At 39.3% G+C, this 24,189-nt stretch overlaps 1 protein-coding gene across 3 annotated transcripts; it reads right to left on the bottom strand.

Annotated features, from left to right (window-relative positions):
- Nucleotides 1-2,083: 2,083 nt before the first annotated feature.
- Nucleotides 2,084-23,527, bottom strand: GABPB1 (GA binding protein transcription factor subunit beta 1). 3 transcript variants are annotated; one of them, XM_058847028.1, is made up of 9 exons: nucleotides 21,996-22,221; nucleotides 15,512-15,619; nucleotides 14,559-14,726; nucleotides 13,893-14,087; nucleotides 12,704-12,815; nucleotides 12,213-12,326; nucleotides 10,336-10,521; nucleotides 8,927-9,042; nucleotides 2,084-3,991 (listed from the first exon to the last, which is right to left on the bottom strand). In XM_058847028.1, exons 2-9 carry the CDS (start codon nucleotides 15,617-15,619, stop codon nucleotides 3,839-3,841), a joined length of 1,152 nt encoding a protein of 383 aa, XP_058703011.1. In that variant the 5' UTR covers nucleotides 21,996-22,221; the 3' UTR covers nucleotides 2,084-3,838. The 3 variants fall into 3 exon arrangements, with proteins under 3 accessions (XP_058703011.1, XP_058703010.1, XP_058703009.1); XM_058847027.1 differs by lacking the exon at nucleotides 21,996-22,221 and adding an exon at nucleotides 22,292-23,527 and having other exon boundaries at nucleotides 2,085-3,991; XM_058847026.1 differs by having other exon boundaries at nucleotides 2,087-3,991; nucleotides 22,060-22,219.
- Nucleotides 23,528-24,189: the final 662 nt, after the last annotated feature.

The raw sequence follows: 24,189 nt of genomic DNA on the forward strand, positions 1-24,189 counted from the left end.
GAAGTCTCACAGTAATCCATGCCTTGAATATAAGGCACATTAACATGAGACTTGTGGGAGACAAAAAGCTCAAGAGCTTTCAAAACCAAATAAAATGTAGCAGATGTTATACCAGCACAACCAGCTACTGTGCTAGCAGTAGCCATTAAAACCAGTACCAGCACAGAACAAATTTGACATGGGAGGCTGAGACTTTTCCTAAGAATTGTTTAGAGAACTCTTTTTTTCCCCAAAAAAAGAGTATACCTACATCCCCACAAGTCTTTAGTCCTTATGCTGTCAGTCCCATGCTGCTGGAAGGAAAGGCTTCACAGCTATTTCCAGTTCCAGAACTACAATGTGAAGCAGTACACTGTGGATTTCCTGCCCTTCAGATCAGAGCAGGTTACACTAAGCAGGGCTGTTCCCCCATGAGTATCACCCTAGACCACTGAGCTGGGAAAATGCACCTTTTCCCTCACTGTGCTTTCTTTTCTCCATATGATATGCATAAGCACTGGGATTTAGTCTTGTCTCTCCAGAATTTCTCCAATCCACCTGGATTGTTCTCGTTTTAAAAGAACAACCTCACAGACTGCCTCTTGTTCCAGTTTTAGGACCTGAAAACACATCCTGATCTCTCTTTGGAAGCACAGTCTTTGACACTACTCAATGTTGAATCCTTATCCATCTTCACTTGCTCTACACTGTTCTACTCTTGCTCCACCTACAGAACAGTGTGAAACCTTTCCTAGTCTCTGCTGCAATTAGGTACTTGAGAAGAAACTGTTTTATAGATATGAGAAAGATGCTCTCTCACACACACATATATCAGAGATTAATGTACTGAAATTAAAAAATCCAAATTGATAAAAAAGCATTGAGAGAAGTGCAAAAAACTACTATATGCATATTCATCTGTTTTATCCCACATTGCTCTGGAAATATTAGGAAAAAAGTAACAAGCTGCCCACATGTTTAATAGGAACTTCCTAACATCTCTTGGCTCTACTGTAAATGATCCCATAAAGGGGAACAAGGTAAGAAAGAACAGGCATCAAGCACAGGACCAACTCAAAATGAACCCAAAGTTCTCAAAAACTCTGATTTGAGCTCATTACAAGTGATTAGTAAGCTAATATATATGGACAGCTGTTCAAAGAAACAGATGATAGCTAATTACACTTATGCTTTTAATTTGGAACAGCAAATAAGGAACAATATTTTTAACAATGTTTTCAGAGCTAAACTATATAATAAGTATTTCATGTAACATATACCCTACATTTTACCTCAAAGGTGATGGATTCATTGGGTTGATCTTTTGTTCTGTGCAGAAGAGAACAAACAGCAGGTCCCATTCGGAACTAAAATAAAATAGCTGATAACAGATTACAGGTAGGGTAAATATTGCTGGTGAAAAATATGGTTTTGTAACAGCTACACTGCACTCAGAAGGGTTTTGTTACGGACAATGAGGAATAGAATATTTGCTCACAGGAAACAGAATGAATAGAAAAGGTTCATTTCATTGTTTGCTGCCAACATCTGCTGTCACAACCGTGGGAAACTCTCCACTTGGATGTGAACGTTGCCACTATCACTACTCAAACACTGCCACTCTTATCATTATTAAGAAATCAGAGATTACACTGTTGTTAAATTTGTGGGATGCAAAGACACAAACATTATTTTGATCAAAAAATAATTAATTGGAGCAATGCCTAAGAAGCACATTTCCCTTGGCTAACTGGTTCCTCAATCTGCTACTGACATAATGGATAGTTCCTGAAAAAAATCCCTAAAATAGAGCAATTTCCAGTTAACCATTGCACAAGGTTTGCTTCAAGTCCTAGTACTAACATGATGCTGTCCTTGAAAATAATTCTTCTAAAACCCACCACCATAGATTTCCTGATTTTATATTTTGATTATTTTTAGATCAAATTTGCGAATCAAAATCAAATTTACCAAACATACAATAATACGAAGATATTTAGAATTTTTCCTAAGCGCCAAATCTATAAACCCATGTCAAATTTTGACCAGTTTGACAAAGTTTTTGTACAGTACAATGCAATTTTTTTCCCCATTCCTTCCTCCTACCATTTAAGGCCATTCTACACCCAAAACTGTTTTTTCATGTTTTTCCAGATGCCTAACACAGAACAGCTTTGACCTTCTCATTCACACACAAACCAATTGAATTGATTCTACACTATATATATGTGGAAAAGATATTTAATTGTAAAATAGAAAAAGTAGGCCAGAGTACAGTTTTAAGGGTAATTTTTCCGTGTACAGTATAGATAAACCAGACTTTTTGCTTAAGTTTATATAAACAATTCCATAAAAGCAGTGAACATGGAACGACAAAGCAAAGCACGAATAGTTTTATCTTACAAAAAACGGGTCTGCACAGTAGTTCAAAATTTAATGTAACACAGCACTGAACAATCTTAAGGCAGCTCAGTCTAAGCACAGGACTAGAAGCCAGGAACTCCTGAGATCCATTCCCAGGTGACCACAGGTGCACGCGGTGTTAAGCCAGTCATTTAACACTCCCTCATGTTGCACTTAAACCAGTTATAAAACTGAGACAATAACACTCACTTACCTGCCTCAGGCAGCGCAGTAAGGGCTGTTTAAAAGATTTTACAATGCTCTGAAGATGTAACGTGCCATATAAATTTTAAGCATAATAGATCACTGCACAGACACACACAAACACAGTATCACAGTGAGGAACAATGATGCCGGGTAGGAAGAGCATCACTCTAACATAAAAAATTACTTGTCCAATTGCGTAATTAAAATGCAAAAGTCCGTTTAAAAAAAATGTATCACTGAAGTAATTTCAAGGCTATTGGGGCAGAGATCAACAGGGTTATTCTAAAATAGCTACTATTTGTGTTCCAGTGGAGATGTTCTTTACTATTTATTTCTGAACTTTAAAATATTTGTACAGGAAAATTGTAAGACAAACAAAGGGAAGTTTTAACACCTCCACTACAAAATTTTGCCTCTTAATATGTAAATTAAGATACTTTTTTGTTCTTCTTAATTACAAATTACATTCTTCCAAGAAATATACCATCCACAATAAAACTGGCTGCTAGCTTACTTCAAATGACCTATAGGCTAAACATTTTTCTCATAATTTTTCTCATCTTTGCTGAAAAATACCTATGCAAGATGTATGTGTAGAAATTATAAAAACATGCAGCATATGTACAAACTGAAAAGTTTAAAAAATATTAGCTTCATATACATGTAAATCTACTTGGATATATCTGAAATTAAATATAAAAATTTCACCACCTAAAATAAAAAAAAACAACCAAAAATGGTTTTCAGAGAATCTGAGACAACTACTTAAAGCTGTACAAAGATTTCCACCTGGAAATGTCTTATTCAGAGAAGTTGAGTTGTTATCATGTAGAAATAACTGTTAATTCATTTTGTCACATAATCAAATTTCAAATTGTCAGCTTAAATCAACATCACCCTTAAAACTGTTCTGTTTTTCAGAAGTTATATTCATACTAAAATCAAAAATTTCACAAAAACATTGGCTTTTCATGTTTCTGGATCCCTTCAAAAAGATTTATCAACTCATTTTGAAACTGTAAAAAAACCAACTATTTACAGTATTTAATTTTAAATACTTTTCACAATTTCTAAATTCAGAGTTTTTATGTTACAAGAAATTAATCAGAGCTCACGGCTTAAGTCCAGTTATCAACTTGTAGCATCTTCTCTATCATGAAATCCCATGGCTGTACCTATATAGTGTACAGTTCAAGATTGTACTGCAGGTTTTTGAAAGTAACAGGCTTTGCAGTGTGTTCATTTTTTATTAAACAGCTTCTTTATTAGTCTGGAGGCGATTCATTGCCTCCAACTTCTGCCGATAAGCCTCTGCTTCTTGTTCCTTCTTTAGAAGCTGCTGACGATATTTTTGTGCTTCTCTGTTTGCTTCATCCAGCTGTTTCTGAAGAGTTTCTCTTTCCTATTAGAAACAGAACCAGCAATATTTTGTCAAATAAGTACCAAATACAAGCTAAAATGGCAAACACTTTTCCTTTACATGCAGTTCAAGTGTTAGGGTATCATGGAGAAGCTGTTCAGTTCTTACTCGGGCAAACCCTATGTATGAATGCTGCTGTGCAAATTAGAGCCCAATTATCAACCAGCCAGCTCCCCACACAGGGCTGCAAGTGTGGAGACAGTAAACCCAAGTCTACTGAGCTGCAAAGGTACTTCACCAATAAAGAGCTATATGAAAAAAGTGGAAGTGCAGTGATTAAATACTAACAGAATTCTCCAGTCATTCAATCTAACAGGCTTGTCCCTCGCTTTTGTATTTCTAATCAAGACAGTAAAAATGACAAACTGTTACCTATCAGCCATCTGCACTGGAGAGTGTCAGCTGCCCACGGACCAAAGCATAAACCTAACTGTTTCTAAACATGGATTAACACTGAAATCCAGAGGTCAAATCATATCCCCAAGGACACTGTATCTCTATGAAGTAACAGGCAATTAGCCAGATAAACTTTTTTCTTTTTAAAAGCAGCTAGTACAGAAATCCTTAAGTAACTGCAGAAATCCTGCATACAAGCTTGTTGGGGGTGGATATAAAATGGTTTCCAAGCAAGATGATATGGGAAATGCCACTTCCTCTGAAGCTGCCTTAGGAACTAAGGAGAACGTATTTCTATTTCCAGTGATGTAGGTACTGTCATTTTGTCTGATGTTGCTCTCAGCCCAACTGAAAAAGCAATTTCTTGGGAAATAGTTTTGTTTTGATCACATATTCAATCAAATACCATTTCATTGAAGTGCGTCATACTTTTATGAGTAAGGTAGTATTGGATTTAAAATCATTCTTTCCACTGTAGCTGTTAAGTAGGAACAGCAAGGAAGGTTGCCAGAGAAACAAACCATCTCCCAGAGAAACAATTTATCAAAAAACTGAGGTCCAGTGAAAACAAGGTGTCTTTTCATCATATTCCCATCCCAGCAGTTCAGTATCACATTCCCATTTAATACCTCTAATAGATGTTAGAAGTTTCAGCCCCCCACACTCCCATAAGAGCATCCCTATTCTTCATCTCTGATACACTCACATATTTTCATGGTCAGAAAAATACAAAATACTCTGCCTCCCCTCTACTTGCTACTGCTCTCAGTACTTGTCACAGTCACATTTTGCAGTCACGTGTCAGCTGAATGTGCTGAAGAACAATGACAGAGGTGGTCAGATCATTGCTAACAGCAGCACCTGAACAGCAAAAGCAACAGGTGAAGGACATGTTATTAACAGGTTATAAAGAGACTAGGCAGAACATAGAACAAACTCCAGTAAGTGCAACTTGATTTTCCAAGGGGCTTTAAGAGCTGAAGGCAGCAGGCTAGGGTTCACCTCATTTGGAGCATATGCTGATAAAATGAGAACTCATCTTATTTTACTTATTTATTTGAAAAGGAAGTTCAGCTTCCACCTCTGAAAATTTGGATTCTGCTTTTAAGGTAACTTTATGGATGGTCAGCCCATGTAGCAACTAGACTGACAGATGCCAAATGAACAGCAGAGCCTACAGCTCAGAGCATCTGAACCACACCAACAATCCTCCAGCACCAGCCCAGCCAAAATGTACTGCTATTTCCAAAAGTTATCTTTGTAGTATGAGGGGACAAACAGCTTATGTAAAATAGCCTCATGGATTGATGAACAGAGCCACAAGACAATTCCCAGGGAATTAGTCAAAATAGTTGATCCTTCCACATGTAGAAAGCAGCCCTTCCTTTTTGATGGCTGGGATGTACTGAGCTAGGTATTATCTGTCCCATGAATTGGTCATCTCATAAAAACCTAATACTATTGAGAAGCAAAGCTGCTCACTCTACTGGCCTGCAGAGAAATAAGAACCAATGGCAGTTCACTGGCAAGAAGTCCTGTGGTGCATTACAAACAGCAAGGGGCTATCACTGCTATGGAATGTCTGCAAACGTTTGGGGATGGAATGTGGAGTGTGCGCACACTGCAAACATTTGGAGGTGGGGAGGTTCTTGAACAACATTTTAAGAGTACTTCCCGCAGAAGAGAGAACTAGAGCTGAGTACCCAAAAGTAGTACAGCACATTAAGGAAAGGGCAAGAAAAAAGGGAAAAAAACCCCAAGTCTCCATGGCATGGCCAGAAGCTAAAACCAGGATCTACTAGACAGACTAGCAATTCAAAGCACAGAGATTATTCCAGCTGCTAACAGGTGTAGTTTTCAGACTGTCACAGCCCCAACAAGCAGAATGAGTTGAGATGAAACCAACTATTCTGTGTGACTAGGCAGTGGAAAGAACCCAGTGCTTCTGGAGGAGCAACACATATCTTCTGTGGACTCAATGGTCAAAACTGGTTCTCTAACTCTGACATCTAGAATAGGGAGGACTATCTCATCTACCAATTTAATCAAACCCAGAAAGTGCTCTTGGGACATTCTTTAAAACACAACCAGAAGTGTTCTAGAGATCTGCAGTCCTTTTGTATCCCCTACCCAGATAAAAATTAAATTAGAGGATGCTCAGTGGTCTAAAGAAATCTTCCATTTTACCAGGGAATTTTCTTCATTATATGTAACTTTCCATTGACAATAGGAACAACCAGAAACTTAAATAAGCAACCACTCTTTTAAACAACACAAAGACACAGGATATGAATCCATTAATATAATTAGTTTACAATTATGATTATTTTTTAGTCTAATCAAATGATTGTCCTGGTTCTAATGCATGTCACCTTTCAAACATGCAACATGGGAGAAACAGTCAAATTAAAGAATGAAAATAAAGATCACTATATGTTAATGAATTATGCATGAAAATGAAAAACAGAGTATCTGTGTGACAGGGTTTTTTTGCTGCCTTGCCATGTTTAAAATATCAAACTGCTTAGGAAAACTGCTGTCACTCTTCAAAATGAGCTGAAATGTTTAAACTTTACAGACCCAAAATAGAAAATTTAAAAAGACCAGTACAGCTTTAGTTGTTCCACAATGCTTTCAACAATCCTTTCAACAGGGAACAGTTTGTCACCTCAGATGGATGGGAGGATTTTCAACTACAAAAACTCTCAAACTACAGTAAAATATTCACACACTATGAACTTAAAACAGCTGAAAAAAGTATTCAGCCTTGAATCAACTCTATAATAAAATAAAGGAATGAATTAGCATGAGGCAAAGAAAACAAACAATAAGTGTTTTCTTCATTCTAAAGCATTTCCTTTATTATTATCAGAATATTAGTAAAATATTCTAAGTATTTCCACATTCTAAAATATTTTTAAAATATTTTGATGAGGGGAGGGGTCCCACTCTCTCCAAATTTAAATATCTACCATTGTCTGTGATGAAGAAATTTGAAGTGAACCAACTCTGTGTGCACTTCTTTTATGCCACTGCTACTAAAGTAAGGTAGCACCATTCCCCTGTGAACCACAACAAGGCCCCTACAATCAACTGGCCTTCACACAGAGGCAGAGGTCTGCATGTGCATTTCCAGCTGGACAGGCAGGGACAAGAAACTCATCAAAACTCCCACTTAAAAGTAACAGACCAAGTAACTCATCTAAACCATCTCTCAATATTTGAGAAATACGTTTAAGATATATAAATAAATCTGGTAAGCCCCTTAAAAGAATTACTGGTATTGTTATACCAATTATCTGTAATTAGGAACAGGTCAATTTATCCCTTAACCAATCTGGATTTTTTAAAAATTCATTTAACAGAATTACTAAAATACTTAAGGAAATATAATTTCCTTTATGAATAATTCAGGCAGATTTTTTAAAGTGTGAACAAAAGAAATGCTTTTATTGTAACAGTCATACATTTTTGAAAATGCAGCAAGAAAATTTCAACTGTCAGGATAATCTGTAATGACCACAAAGCTGCAAAGGCCAGAAGTATTTGATGCAACAACTTAGGGACATGGAAGGCAAATGATGAGAGGTGATAATTACTGTTATTAGACATGGATAACATATAGCACATACTGTACAACACAAAGTATTCAACTAGGCACAATTTGATAATATGAACAGAAGTTGGAGAATACAACCTTTGAAAAATGAAGTATCATGGGGTTGACAAAATGAGAACTTACAGTCAAGACCAAGCAGATAGCAATTTTCATAAACTTTTGACCGAAACTGGTCAGCACAGTTAGAAGTAACAACAAAAGGAATGAGATGGTTGACCTTTTGTGGCTAGTATAAAAAAAGCTACAATTTTAAACTGAACAGCTACATCCATTTGTCATATAAAAAGGAAACCGCTCTCAACATTTTTAGCTCTTTTTCAGTATAGTTTTAAAAAAATCGAATGGTGCAAAGTTGTGTAATAATAAACTGCTTCGGAATTAAAAAAAATGGGGGGGATGCCACACAGATAAAAATTAACAAACACAGAATCTTACTGTTTCACACTTCCATCAGCAGTTATCTAGATACCATGAATGGAAAGGAAACATTGCTAAAAATGATCTCACAATCAGAAGCATGTGGCTGTAACAGAAAGATGAGGGTACAGCGCTCTCATTCACTCCTACTGGAAAGGGTCAAGTCTCTTGATAATGTATCAGCACCCAGTTTTAAAAACCAGCTAGTGATCTTCAAGAAAAAAAACAAAAAAAATGTTCTCATATACTTATTCTTGTCACTTTTACATGCATGACCACAGGATCAAGCAAACAGCCCTCCTATTTTCTTTTTACAACTTTGTAAAAGATGAATTTCAGTTACAGGAGAGACTGAACAAGTTAAATGTTTCACACACTTCATTCTGTGGTAACACAGAAATTAACCTCCTGAACAATACAAAAACTGCAACCAGATACTCAGTCCTGAACACTGTTCAACACAGATCATGTAATATACTCCTTACTTCTATTTCTGCAGACTCCACGCGATTTTCAACAATCTCAATGCACTGTCTCTTCACTGGTGGTTCTTCACTTATTACAGTTTCTTCAGCAATGTCTGTTGCTGGAACTGTTAACACTGAAAACATATTTGTACATGTAAATACATTTACTTCAAACAATGTTTGCACTATATAGAACTTGTATTATTTAAGTAATTTTATTAATAGCAAAAAATGCAGATACTTTTGCTTGTGGAAATACATCTGTATAATAAAGTGCATGATAAGCTCAGTGAAAATCTACTAAAAACTTTAATCGCTTGTATGCTACTAAAGAACCTTAAAATTCCTCATTATTGAGCTCTACAGTAATTAAGCTCTGGAATATCACTGCCATTTTTCACAGAGTACATAGACATGGCAGAGAACTGCAGCAAAGTCAACTCTAACTTCTGTAGCAGATCATTTATATAGTGTTTCTTAAATAAATACTAAATACAAATCTTGCTTTCGTTTTGATTAATACACCTTAAAGTAATCTAAAAATCCAGTAGTTATGAGCCGTGAATAAGACAAGTAGGGTTCTCAGTAACATCATACTCTAATTCTAATTCAACATCTGACAAATAAACCTGTCACCTCAGTCACTATCTACACGCACTCACTCATAATGATAACAAGGTGTACTAGTTCAGGCAGACCAAATAATTTGCCTCCTGTGTACAACTCTTGAAGCTTCACACTGGGAGTCCTCACTAAGAAACCAGAGAAGGGATCATTTTTATGTAAATAGTGGCAGAGCATCTTTAAAAGAAACCACCCAAAGCATACACATCACAAAGTATGATTTATCACACTAGCAGCTTCTACAAAGTACATATAGCCAAAAAAAAAAAAAAAATAAAGTTGTGCCGCACTAGTTTCACTTGTTCTGTCAGTACTGCTCTAAAACTTCAGGCATGTAAGACCTGACATTCATCAGGTCAGTGTGTCAGTGTATTGACACTCAATGGGACTTTCACAGATTGCTTCATGCATCAGATTTCAAAACCCAAGCCTCACCTCCCCACAGTACTTCCAGCATGGCAACAGTATAAGAATTAGAAGAAGGTTCTTGTTTTACTCCATCTTCTATTTTTTGTAACGAGTTTGCAAAAATCAAACTTACTGAAGGCAAAGCAAGTAGTTATCACTTTTCTCTTTAATGTCCCACGTCTCCTCCATAGTTTAGTATCTCTTCTATTCTCTCTCCTAAAGCAGAGGCTCAGCTGATGTATTAACCCACTGAACTGCAGAGGCTTGTGTCTGAGCCTTCTCTAATGTAAGAATTCACAGGTGCACACAAAATGATCCAAGCTATTTGCACCTAAGAAGTCATTACTGTAGCTGAAACAGTTCCTCAGGCTGGAATCATACAAGTGTGCACTCACCTTGCTGCCCATCTGGCATGGTCACAATGATGGGTTGCCCTATCCCACTGGTCGGAATGGAATGCAGGTTACCCAGCTGAATGCCGTCCGTAACTATGGTAATAACCTGCTGACCTCCAGAACTGACCACTTGCTGAATGGCCCCATCCACAGATTCTGCAGTCACAACTTCTTCTGTGGCCACAACTAGCAACAGATTAGTAAAGGAATTAAGTCAGTTTATAAATTAAGCTTTTATGATTTCAAATGCATTTTGGTAGAGCTGAGAAAAAATTTCTTCCATGGCTTTCAAAACTTGATCCCCTGATGGATACTTTACTATGTATTATATTTTAAATAGAGTCTTTCATCAGGCCAACATAAAGCTCTCACATTTTGACATATATATGCAACACTATCCTCACTCAATAACAATATTAATATACCCCACTCAAAACTGATGCTTTGGGTTCAGTGTTAGTAAGTCAGCAAGCACAGGAGCTGCTTTTAAGAACAAAAAGAACTTTTGCATTGCAAACAAATTGGACTAAGTTACACTAATAGCAGAATAAAACAAAATTAAACTTGAAATACTACCTTGAAGCTACTTCTCAACCAATGCCTTGCCACTGTACCTCAGGACCCAGCCCAGATTTCTCTACTTAATATAATGGTCTTCAAAATGGTAATAGACTAAAGGATCCCTAGAGAATCTTAAAAGTTTGGTCTGTACTCCATGAATACTCCATGAATACTTCAAACACAACTTTATTTCCTATACAAAGTATGAAACAAGACTAAAGGAAAAGTTTTGCACAGCTGACATTTTTACACCTTTGGAGAAGAAAGATAAAGCTTAAGCAGTCAAACAAACCTTGTATGTATATAATTTTATAGGTAACAGTGAAAAATTCCAGTTCAACTATCCATTTCAAATTCATGATTCAATAATGAGTATAAAGCAGCGAACTCTCACTGTATCACTTCTACAGATGAAGGTAGGACAAGGAAAGCCTGAGTTCAGAACTACAGCACATACCCCAGCTTGCAGTGTATGCTGCAAATCAGGTATTGTGCTACCATCCTTCCTTTTTTAAAACAACACGATACTGAGACAAAGAGCTAGATCACTGGTAGCACAATCAAGGAAATTCAAGAACACTAGCTCTGTATTTTATTTTCAATTTGTCAGGGTAAAAGCAAAGCCTTTGATTTAAATAACAGACAATAGAGTGCTCTCTATCTACAGAGATGAAATTAAAACCCTATAGACTGTGTTGTGATGTTCAAGATGAGAGAAGATAGATAAAACTCTGAAGCTTTCATCTTTTAAGTTAATTACAATACACATTACAGCATACACAGAAAAATCATCCTGTAGTTGAAATAATGATTGCAGACATCATCTTCTGAAGACCTTTATGTTTAGAGATTACAGTCCTATAACACTGCTTAAATATTCACAGAGTGTTTATTCAGGAAGCCGAAACAGCGACTCCCACATGACTACATGACGGTGTATTGAACTTGATTTGGCTTCCAAGTACAGGCTCAGCAATAAGAAAGACCACTGTCACAAAAAAGTCAAATTGCAAGTGCCAATACTAGGTGATGTGGCAAACAGTTCTGATCTTTCAGAATCAAACTCAGTGCTGGGTTTTAGTTCAAGTTTTTGCTAGAACTTCTTCAAACCTTGAAAGAAAATGGAAGATTTGGTCTAAACAGAAGCTATTCTATATAAAAAGAAAAATAGCCCCATAAATACGGTCATTATTGCTTCCTTGCTCTCCTGTATCTATACCCATAGAAGCATTATTTAGCAGACTACTCCATGCACTGAAGGAAACCTGATGTACTTGAAATTTATTAAATTAGTTTAAATTACTTAGCTTTCTAACCTGGTGTTTCTGAAGAATTAGACAGTGGAGCTGATGCTTCTGCTAAAGCTGCCAACGTAGCTAATACTGATGTTGATGAATTTCCAAACTGTACAGCAGACACTCCTGTTTCATCTAGAAGAATGAAGAAAAATTAGCTGATAAATTGAAAACCAGCAAAGTTCCTTTTTCTGTTTTTATTGCACTGAAACTTCTAGCACACACTCCATTTTCAGCAGCATTCTGCCGACCTGAAGTGCTATCCTGAAGTGAAGTTTGTTAAGCAAATAGAACTGATAATTTATGTCTGTGAAGATTGTTGTTTTAGGTATGTACATACTTACAACACACAAAAAATACTGATGAGGAATATGGTAACTATTCTTACCACTATTTTTCCTCAAATCTTTTCACTAAATAGTGAAAATCAGTGAAAGTATAAAATCCCAGTAGCTATCCCTTAGGCACCTAAACACCTGTCCTACTGTATGTATTTGCAGAAGATACCAGACCTGTTAGGTTCACCACCCCTCCAGGTCCAATGATGAACTGCGGTGTGGCTGCGTGTATCGTCACAGTGTCCGGGCTCTCGGGATTTGTATTGATTTGGTTCTGCATTGCAATCTGGGACACAAAGGTAACAACATCATTCCCACTGCAGGTATAAAGGAGTTATTGACCTTGTGTAAGAGCTAGAATTCTTGCATGCTTCACACAAACAAGGAGCATCTCCCTCATTACACTTGTGCAATACACATACATCATGTCCTATCTCCAAGTACATAAGAAACTTTTTTTTGGTTGAAATCTTCAGACAAAGTCTGTTAGAGTGAAAGAGTTTAAAACACACCACTCCTTTGCCCTACCAGTTATTGTAAACAAAGAGGACAAGGCCCTTTTGCAGATATGCAAGCTCACTTATCTAAAAGTCTGAAGAATCAAGACTGCTTGGGCAGATACATGTCATGAAAAGCTGTTCTGACAGCTTTGCAATTGCCATGAAATGTATGCGGCAGTCTTTTTGTCTTTCTATGAATTATTACTAACTTCTGTTTACTACACCCTTTCTGTAATCAGGATGAGCCTAAAGGCACACACCACAAGTTCAGACATTTAATGACATAGGGAGGCTACAGATTTATACAGTGGCATAATATTTTTCATTTGCTTTACATTGTTCTTTCAGTAAGCCTTATCACTTGATTTACCTTTAACAACATTATTGAACAGTGAGCACATATTTCCATGGAATTATCTATAATGATCAATTCTCCAACAATTCAATCTTAGCTTTTCTAATGCTGGAAAACTTGGCATCTCTTCTCTCCTGTCTGCATTTCAACTGTTAGGAAATTAATATCCATATATGAAGCCAACTGAACACTAGCAGATAGTTAAAATATACTGTCAGAGAAGGGAGTTATTTTTTTTCACCTCTATTGTAAAGAGTCCATCTACCTCTGTGTATTACATCCCTCAAATTTAAGAAAATAAAAAACTTATCCTTGACTTTGTAGGTGGTGAAAATATTTTTAACCAAGTAAAGTTTACTAACAATAATCTGATTTCATCTAATGAACTAGACTGGAGTCTGGCATTATCAATATAAGGTGTCACAGCTGCTACAGTAAAAGCTTAGTTTATGACGTGTAATCAAGTACTTTGCTCTAAGTTCCCTTAACATGAGGAAATTAAAGTTACCTGTAATATTTCTGCAATGTCTTCATTTCCATTGTCTACTGCAATATCTAATGCCGTTTTGCAAAATTTACTCTGAGCATGAACATCAGCTCCATACTTTATCAAGAGTTCTACAACTTCTTGGTGGTGATGTTCAGTAGCCCAGTGAAGTGCAGTCATTTTGAGCATGTCCTTCGCATTGACATCAGCACCATGCTACAAACAAGATCATTGCATAAATTATGTCTACAGAAATATCTGAATTAAATAATGCTAGTCACAGAATGAATCCCAAAATTGTCTGTCTCCATGAGTAATGCCTTGTTATCTTATATTTACTTATTTATTAAGTTATCCAATCTGTCTACCAAGTACCTTATTTACCTAAAGCATATCTTACTTCTAAAATCTATTACTAAACACAGTATCAAATTAAGGAGTATTCTTATTTTGAAACAGCAGTAAATAATTCACCTGAAATCATGATGATTTTAATGTAAAATAAATTAGTTCAGTTGGAAAACAAAGCTCCCAATGCACACAGTTTAACTATTCATGTAATTTCAATGCTGGTTTCATGACTAAAAGTGAATTGCAAATATATATATATATATATATATATATGTATATATATGATCGTAAACCATTGCAATAACCCCACTTCAGACTTGTTTCAGTGGTTCCTACCTTAAGTAAGACTTCTACTATGCTGGCATGGCCTTCTGATGCTGCCATATGTAATGGAGTCCTGTCCACTTTGGTTCTGGCATCTCGACTCACACCTGCTCGCAGCAACACCTCTGTGGTGGAGTAGTGTCCGTACTGTGCTGCTAGATGAAGTGGAGACGTTCCCAACTGTAATGGAACACAAAATATCCAGATCTAACAGATGTCACGACATATATTTCTTTTTGATGTCAAGCCACCACCTCTAAACCATTTTCCCTTGCAGTCCCAAGCAGTGAAGCTGTTGAGGCTGTTACAGAATATTAAAGGGGGAGGCAAATCTGTTGTCACTTTCCTTTTACTGTTTTTTCTGCATTTTTGATGTGTAATATTTCAAGGGGCCTAACCCCATTTTTAGTGTTGGTCAACAGGGACCTCTGGAAGTCAATTAAGTCCAATCTCCTGTTCAAAACAGAGTTAATTGGAAAGTTAGGTCACTAAGCAGATTAAAGCTCTTAAGAGCTTTTAAATGCTCTAGGAATTTTGGGTACCTGACATCTCTCCACAACCTATTAAAAATCAGCACCTCCAAAAGACAATTCAGTACCCCTATATCAGGGAACTCTCACCTGCATATATTAGGTAGTTAGGACTGTTTGCCTTTTTCAGACCTCTTACTACACTAAAGGCATAAATACAATAATTAGGAGGATGATTGCTGCTTTTTCCCATTAACCATTCCAAAGATTATCTTGAAATTCACCAGAATGAGCTCATTCACAGTCTGTTACTAAAATCAGTAGGAGGTCATATGAAGAAACAGACAATTTTAATTTTTAATTAGCTATTAGATGATATGAATGCAGAATTCCAAGAACTGTAGTATAAATGCTAAATTGTAAGAATAGTTTTTCTTTTTTCAAGGGAGAAAAGCTAAGATGATTTACTTTGTCCACTGCAAAAGTTTTCATTACCCAGTCTGTGGTAAAAGGTGCTCCATTTGCCATCAAAATGCGAACTTCATCATCTTGACCTGCTCGTGCAGCTTCTAAAAGTTTCTTTCCCAAATCTACTAGTGACATCTAGTGAAGAACATAAAGGAATATAAAAAGAAAATAATAACATTAACACTATTTTAAATACATACATATTGCCTTTCTTTTTTTTAAATTATTATTTCTGAAGTACTCTGAAAAGTTCAGAAACTAGAGCTGGCATTTTAGCCATGAGAACAAGCTTTATTGATTGCAATAAACAGTTTGATTTAGAATTACTTTTGCCAGCTAAACAGAACTGATACTGATGCAAAGATTTCAGTATTACAATGCTGTAACCACTGTAGCTGTAAAGTTAAACAAAATTTAAACTGAAAATTTAAAACAAAAATTTAAACAAAATTTAAGCTGATGCACATTTCTTATAGCAGAAGGTGGTTTCAAAGCTCTCACCTGATACTGTAACCTTCTGCAGCTTTATCCAGCTTTCAAATGGTACCACATCATGGTTGCTATGCCATGCACCCAAAGGCACTACATCCACTTATCCAAAATGCCCACATGTATTTAGTAGATACTACTATGTAACTACAGTAAGTATGAAACACAACACCTTTCTGATATCATGTCCATCACTATTTTTGTTCACCCTAAAATACAATTTCTGTGCCCCTAGATGTAAAATGTCACAAAAAGCACATTATTGTACTACGTACAATAGATACATGAAATCTTCCCCTGAAAACAAATATTACTACCTGCTTTAACTGTCTACACTTACTAAAAACATGTTAAGTGCAAAATTTTGAGACATGACTGAGATATTAGCTGAAAAACCATCACATCATGATTGGAACCCTTTTCACACCAAGGTTCCATATAGTACTTGCAATAATATATGTAGACAAATTACACCTGTTTCTGTTGCATTAAAGATTTGCTAGAAACACAATTTTTAAACTCATCCCATTTCACAATTGCTATCAAATTTGTTTGGTAAAAAAATTAGAACTAAACCATAACTTATGCTACTAACCAAAATATACTACTAACATTTTAGTATACCTATAGCTATGTTTTCCACTACCAGGATGCTAAAAATGGAATTGCTTTCATCAGTTTAGTTTCCAGTAAAAAACAAAGTTAAGCCTGCATTGCTAATAACAGCAGTTATGAGGCCATGCAGCCAATGTCCTACACATAGTGAAGAGTGTACCAGTCCAAGAAAGAAATCCTATTAAACACACAAATCTATCACAAAAACAATATCTTTAGAAATTTCTCTGTACCTGGCTCCACTGGCACATTGCTCAATAAACTGAAAGCTGTTGACTTAGGAAGAAACTAGAAAGGAGACCAAAATACTGCAAATGCAGTAATGAACACATATTGGTAGGGCTGTGAACTAGAGCAGATTACCTCTGTCTACAGAACTGACTGCAGGTAGCAATATCCCTGTCACCAAAACACTCCATTTATGTCCATCCTTCTGGTACATGCGAACACATTGATTTGTTTCCAGCCAGAAAAGTGAAGAGAAGCAGGAAGGTGGCAGGACAGAACAAATACTGACAATGGGAAAAGGAAGGAAAAAAGGAACACAGATGCAGAGGAAGGAATAACTGCTGCCTCTGTTCCATAAAGAGCAGAAGAGAAAATCTAGGAAAGATCCTAAGGAATAGTGTAAGAGAAAATCTGTCACACCTGTTAAAGAGAGACATTAGAAGTAACAATACCAAACATAAGGCAAGAGATGGCACTTGGCAAGTACAGCAGTGAAATGAAGGGATGGAGCATTCCCTTTGCATGGCTTTTTTTTTCCCCCAGTGAGGTTTGCAAGTTAAGGAGGAAAAGTATGCTCAGAGCACTCACAGACAGACATCCTTTTTCTGGTGGTCTAACACCACCACATCAAGGCCCTCAGAAGCAAAGCTGGAACTTAATTTAAAATACTTGTGTTACAACTAGCTCAGAAAGACAACTATCCATTATCCTTATATTTATATATAAATATATATATATATAAATCTCATTTTGGGATTGCAGAATAATTAAGGCTGAAGGGGACCTCTCAAGGTCGCCTAGTTCAATATCCCAGTCAGAGCTGGCCCCGGGCTCAGTCCTGTTAAGTTCTGAATGTCACTCTGGATGGATGAACGTCCTACCACTTCTTGAGCCTCATTCCAGTGTCTAACTACCCTCATGGAAGAGCTGTCTTCAGTGCATACCCATCTTCCCCCACTAACCAAAAAGACACTCATGATAACAAGCTCATATTTGATGCCTTTTAAACTGAAACAGGCGAATTAGTCTGTACATTTAACAACACATTCAGAACCCACTGCCCACATCTATACACGACTGAAATTAAGTGTAAAGTTGTTATGAAAACCCTAGGCAGCAAAAGTCAAGCCATTCCCCCCAAAAAAATCAATTACGGTGGCCTGCAAAATACCAGTTTAACTCCCAGGATATGTTAGGGACAAACTTCCATCAACACCTTTTCAGAGCCCCCCTGAACTCCCTAAACTACTGTGGAGCACAGTCAATAAAAGCACACCAGTCCTCTTCTCAATGCAAAACTAGATAGCTTTATACTACACTTGATAAAAAAATGTTCTAATCAAGGAAAAAAAAGCCTTTCATTACTGCATATTCCTTACATTAACCAACACTCTCTTGCTTGATATATAGTGTTCGTATTTTAAACAAGCATAAAGCATCACACAGGTTGGTATATACTTCATAATATAGAACTTTAATTTCAGTTAAAAGAGAAATGAATTAAGTTTCAGTTCTCATGGGGTACTTGGAGACATGCTTGGGCCATCTAGTGGAAAAAAGAAAAAAAAACAGCAAAATTCCACTGTTCAACTAAAATAACAAAAATCCCATTATATGTCACTAATGCGCTAACAGAAGCAAATTAAGAGGCATTTCCAACAAAACTAATACACATTTAGTCACTTTAAACCAATTAATACTAGCACTCACAAAATTTCTGAAGAGCTGATTTCCACTTGGGAGTCCATTCCAAGGACCAGTACTGTGAGAAACCCCCAAGTAACAACATACTAAACTTTCCCTATACTCACCCACAGCACTGGGACATAGTGAGAAGGGTCTGCAGAGTCACAGCCTCCCATTCCAGAAAACCTTTCCAGCTGCTCTCTCGAAATCACTCAGTAACACTACAACAGTGCAGTGATACTATCACAAGCAGGATACAATACATTTAAAACTGAAATGAGATTGCTATTTCAAAGAGCACTCTGCTGCTACTCCACACTGTTAAAATCAACTCTGCTGAGCAGTGTTAGAGGGTTCTCCTCACTGTGTCATTTCCATCAAGCTCTGCTAGCACGACAGCTGTGTAACACTTTGCATGAGGACCTTTTCGGAGAATAAATACATCACTGGCTCTGAAATAAAGACTTGAGACTGTTGGAATTATTCTTATGGCAATGTGATAATGTTTTCAGACTTCTAAGAGCTCCTACAAAATTGTGTGAAGAGAGGGTTTTGTCTACAATTGAGTAAATAGGGAAGAGCTTCTGCTGGGTTTAGACTTCTCTGGATTAATAAACTCCTGAACTTCCACATTACTGCAATGTATTCTGCACAGTATCATTAGCCAGATGCCACCATTAACTGGTAATTTAAAATAACATCAAATTATTATTGCTATTTTACTTATGTTCAAAAGAAAATTATACTACTTTTCACATCCATCTTAGATTTATGTTTTTATACACTCTAAAAAACTCTAAAGATCACACCAGAAGGGCATAGAATAGCACTCAACAGGAGTTTAGGTGGAACTGTGTGTGAAATAGGCTCTGTGGGAAGCAAGTGGAGCTAAAAAGCCCAGCAACTTGGGACGCCTGGGCTGCCACACGACAGTTTACAGACAACAGAGCAGCAGAGTCTGCAGTCCAAATTAAAATTAATTTTGGCTTAAAATGTTGCAGCATCTCTCAGACTGGTGTCCTGCCCCCAGAACCCAGATCTGTTCCATTCCTTTTCTATCACTGCAGCGCTGAGCATCAGCCGGTCAAGATCAACAGGCACAAAACAGCTGTTGCAGAACATCTGCCAGCATGGAGAGCTCCCAGCCCAGCATTCGTCCCAAGGTGCATTCCCAAAAGGGACATCCTTACTGTAGAGGAGCATGGACTGCAGCAGTGCAACTTATCAAAGGTACCCAAATCACTACACACCATATCTCTGATAAGGATTTGCAATCACAAAGTTCCATTAAAGGCTCATTTAACACTTTTCTCTACTCAAGTGACAGATGACAGAGTCGTACTTAGAAGATGGCTGGAGACCCATCATATCTCATTCATTACATCTGGAAAAAGAATGTCCTTTCAGAGTATCTTTTTCTTTCCACTACTTAAGAAAAAAACAATTTAACCTACTTCACCAGACCTGACCTTCACAAATGCTACCATCCTACTGATTTCAATATCTCACAGTACTGCGAGAAATTCATAATTGCCATTTCTAGCAAGTTTTATGTGCCTGTCCATACCAAGGTAAATAACATTCTGAAGTACAGCACAGAGTAGTTAGCATCACTTGAACACTTTGGCATCATTTTAACGTACATATCAATTAGCAGTGATTATAGCAACTTACATGGGATAAACTCAAAAAGTCCCTGGTTTCCTACGTGAGCCAAACATCTTTTGACAATGATTTCACAAGCAATGCTTCAAATCTTAATATAAATATCATAGGCTTAGACTATCCACATTTCTACTGATAGTGAAAATTACACTAATACGTTAATTGCAATTAACTTTAATTCCAGTGCTTTCAGCTTTCCTCTGACTGTTGTAACTACATTCTCTATAGGTTGCTTGAACAGCAACATGACCTTCATGTCAGACAGGCATCAGATGAAAAATACCTGATCTGAGAAAAGCAAACATTGTTGAATAGCTTAGAGCAAAGACAGCCAGGCCTGTTATTAATGCAGGTATGTCCACCTATAAGGCTCACACTTTAACTTAAATAAGCACCAATCAACAATGATCTCAAATAACAGAAACTGCAGAAAAGTCTTTTCTTACAAAGGAGAGCACAGACTTGGCCATGATCTGTAACATCTAAAGAGTGTTATTATGCAACAAGGGTGATGGCACCAAGATTTAGACTGGCACTGCCAACAAGCTTCAGAGTTTTCACAAATAAATTTGGCATTAGACACCAAAAAAGGTTAATTTGCAGCAGCTGTGATTGGCATGAAGAATCCAAGGGCTTGTGATGTAGCCTTTGAACTGTACCACAGCCTTCGGAGGCTCTCAGGTTGATTAAGCTTGAAAATACCATCAAATAAAAATCATCCACCTCCTACCTACAACATCCGTTTTATCATGAGGAATCTTCCTCGACAGTTTCTGTCTAGCAAACCAGCCTAAAAAAAAATCCAACTAGAAAACAAAGTGTTTTCAGCAAGGAAAGTGGGTCACGAACAAGAGGCTCTATTTAGTGTATGCTGATCTGCCAAATATACCCTTAACCTTACTCACATGGCACACTTAGGTTCTCTTACAAATATCTGTGTGCATACAAAACTCAGCTAACTGCACAGTCTTACTAATAGCTCACATGTAACGAATAACTTAAAATAGGCTGAAGAATAACAGTGTGCATTCACAACTCTGAGAACACTTTATTGTGAAGCATTTGCCGTTAAATCAAAGCCACCTTAGTAAGCAGGATACAGGAAAATGCACAAATGCCTTAAGAACTACCACGGATGACTTCCTACAGGGGATTTCACCGCCGTGCCACCAGTGTCCCATCAACGGAAACTACTTCGACTATTTGGGGAAAGCCGGAAAAAAAAAAAAAACGACAATCCGCACTAACATATCGTATCGCACTTTTATGCTCAAATCATACGCTTTATTAAGAGTCCAAAGCAAGAGTTACAGACTCCGGGTGAGGGGCACTGCGGAGGGGAAACCGCTCCCTTCCCGCCCGAGCCGCCTCTCCCCAGGGCACCTTTGGCGCCAAGCTCGCGCACGCAGCCCCGCCGCCTCAGGCGCCCGGGCCGCGGCCCCACCAGCCCCCCGGCCCACGCGGGGCTCGGGACCGTGCCCACGCGGCCCACACCGCGCTGCCCGGCAGAGAAACCCGCGGGACGAGCCGAGCCCCGCTCTGCCCCTCAGCTCCCGGGTCCCTCGCCGGGCGCGTCGCGCTCGCCCGCGCCCCGCGGGCCGCCCAGGCCGCCGCCGCGGCCCAGCGCGCTGCCCGCGCCCCCCGCGCGGCGGGGTCCCCGGAAGGCCGGCCGGCCGCCCGCTCTCCCCGACAGGAAATCCTGGCTGGGCTGGGCGCTGCGGAGGGAGCCGCGGCGCCGGGTTCCGGGGGAAGTGGAATTATTTTTTACCAGCGAAGAGATCAACTTCCACATCCGGTAACAGGGCCCTATACAAAGGCGCAGACTGACCTGGAAAAGCTTGGCCGGCCCGGGGGGGGTGAGGGAGAGACGGGGCGCGGGGACGGGCCCTTACCGTGCTGCCGGCCCGGCCGCCGCCGCCGCACCGACCCGGGGCTCCGCAGGCCGAGAGCCCCACACGAGAGTCCGCGCCGCGCCCGGCGGAGGGACACGGCGGGCGGAGGGGAGTGGCGCGGCTCCGCGCGGCTCTGCCCCGCCGCGGGCGCGCGGGCGGGCGCGAGGCGGCGCGGGGCGCCCCGGGCGGGCGCGGAGGGGCGCCCGGCACTTACCATGGGCGCGGGAATTACCTTATTAACACAGACATCGAGGGAAAAGGGGCGCGCGGAGGGATACGGCCTCGCCGCCGCACAGCGCGCATGCGCGCCGCCGCGGGGAAAGGCGGGGAAGCGCGGGCTGGAGGGGCCCCGCCATGTTCCGTCCCGCTGCCCGCCCGGCGGGGGCAGGGCCGGCCCCGCGCTCTCGGCGGGCCCCCGTGGCCTCCCTAGAGGCAGCTAATGGAATAAGAACAGGGGTCGCTATCCCGCGTTACTCTGTGCCACAGGGTGGCAGGGCTTGCGTTTTCCGCTTCTTGGCTGCTGGGGCTCTGCTTGTATTCCCAGGTGAGGGTGCACTGTTTGAGCACGGACTTCGCCGCCTTGCTTGTCTGAGGCAAGGCTTTAGTGATAATCATGGAATCATTTGAAGAAGGCCTCAGAGCTCATGAGACTCCAAGGTGTGACCCAACGCCACGGTGTCACTTTAGAGCATGGCACAGAGTGCCAGGTCTGGTCTCCTTCAACACCCCCAGGGACAGTGACTCCACCGCCTCCCTGGACAGCCCGTTCCAATGTCTAATCACCCTTCCTGTGAAGAAATTATTAGTGTCACACCTAAACCTCTCCTGGCGCAACTCAAAGCTGTGTCCTCTTGTTCTTGAAATGGTTACCTGGGAGAGACCAACTCCATCCCACGTGGCCACAGCCTCGTATCTGGGAGTTGTAAAGAGCAATAAAGCCACCCCTAGGCCTCCAGGCTGAACCCCCAGCTCCCTCAGCTGCTCCTCACAGGACTCGTGTTCCAGGCCCCTCACCAGCTTCACTGCCCTTCTCTGGGCCTGCTCCAGCCCCAAAATGTCCTTCTTGAATTAAAGAGTCTGAGAACTGGATTCAGTACTCAAGGTGTGGCCTCACTAGTTGCAAATACAGGGGAAGCTACATTTTGGGATCATAGAGATAGGATTTGATAGGATGATAGCTCCAAAATAGTCTTCAGTCATTGCTGCTCTTTCAGAGGGCTCTAGCCTTCATCCCCAGGCTGGTGCTGAACCTGACAGCCCAGGCCCCAAAACATTTCTCTCCCAGTTTTGTTTCAACCATGTAAAATGGTTGTGCTCACATTCTCTCCAAAGCTGTTCCAAATCTGCTACTATGAAGCTTGGATCTCATAATTGTCATCCTTCAGGAAAACATACCAATGACAAAATTCCAGTCTGTTATTTTGGAGATTATAATACCGACTAGATAATAAAAGGAATACCGGTAATAACATTGTTTGCAGAGCCATTATTATTTGCCTTTGACCTACCTAGTGCAGCTTTGTACACAATACAAATAACAATATTCCAAGGAGTAACCATTTCTTCCTATGCTGTCACCTGTGGACTGGTTTTTGTGGGCGTGCTCAGCCAGAAGGCGGCACTAGAGAACAAATCCAAACACCTCGGGGCTGCCACTGGTCACCCAGGGCATAGAAACCTTAAATCCAACCATCAGCACATTTCTCTTTCGTTGTTGGCAAGTGTCTGTGTCTCTCAACAAGGATTTAGCATGTCACGTTACGGCTTTTCATTTACGCAGTAGCAGTAGACACAGAAAATGTTACAGTGTCCTCACAGGCATGTGCCAATAAACAGGAAGACTTTGTGGTATTAGCAGCAGTGCTACAGAAAAGCCAAACTTTCCATATTAATGACAATCTTTCACAGAGGTGAAGAATGCCATCTACATTTAGTCCATTAGCACTGTATATCAGTTTTCATTATTATCACAAACTAATCATGTCTGGTTTTTTCACAGGATTCACCAAAACTACATGTAAGAGAGAGACATTGGATGTCTGATGTAGGCAACTCGGAGCACATTTCACATCTATAAAGTACCTGGTTTATATTTTACCCCACTTTAGAAAATGTAATATTTTTTTCAGC

Source organism: Poecile atricapillus, chromosome 11, assembly GCF_030490865.1.
Source record: "Poecile atricapillus isolate bPoeAtr1 chromosome 11, bPoeAtr1.hap1, whole genome shotgun sequence".
NCBI classification, from domain to species: domain Eukaryota; kingdom Metazoa; phylum Chordata; class Aves; order Passeriformes; family Paridae; genus Poecile; species Poecile atricapillus.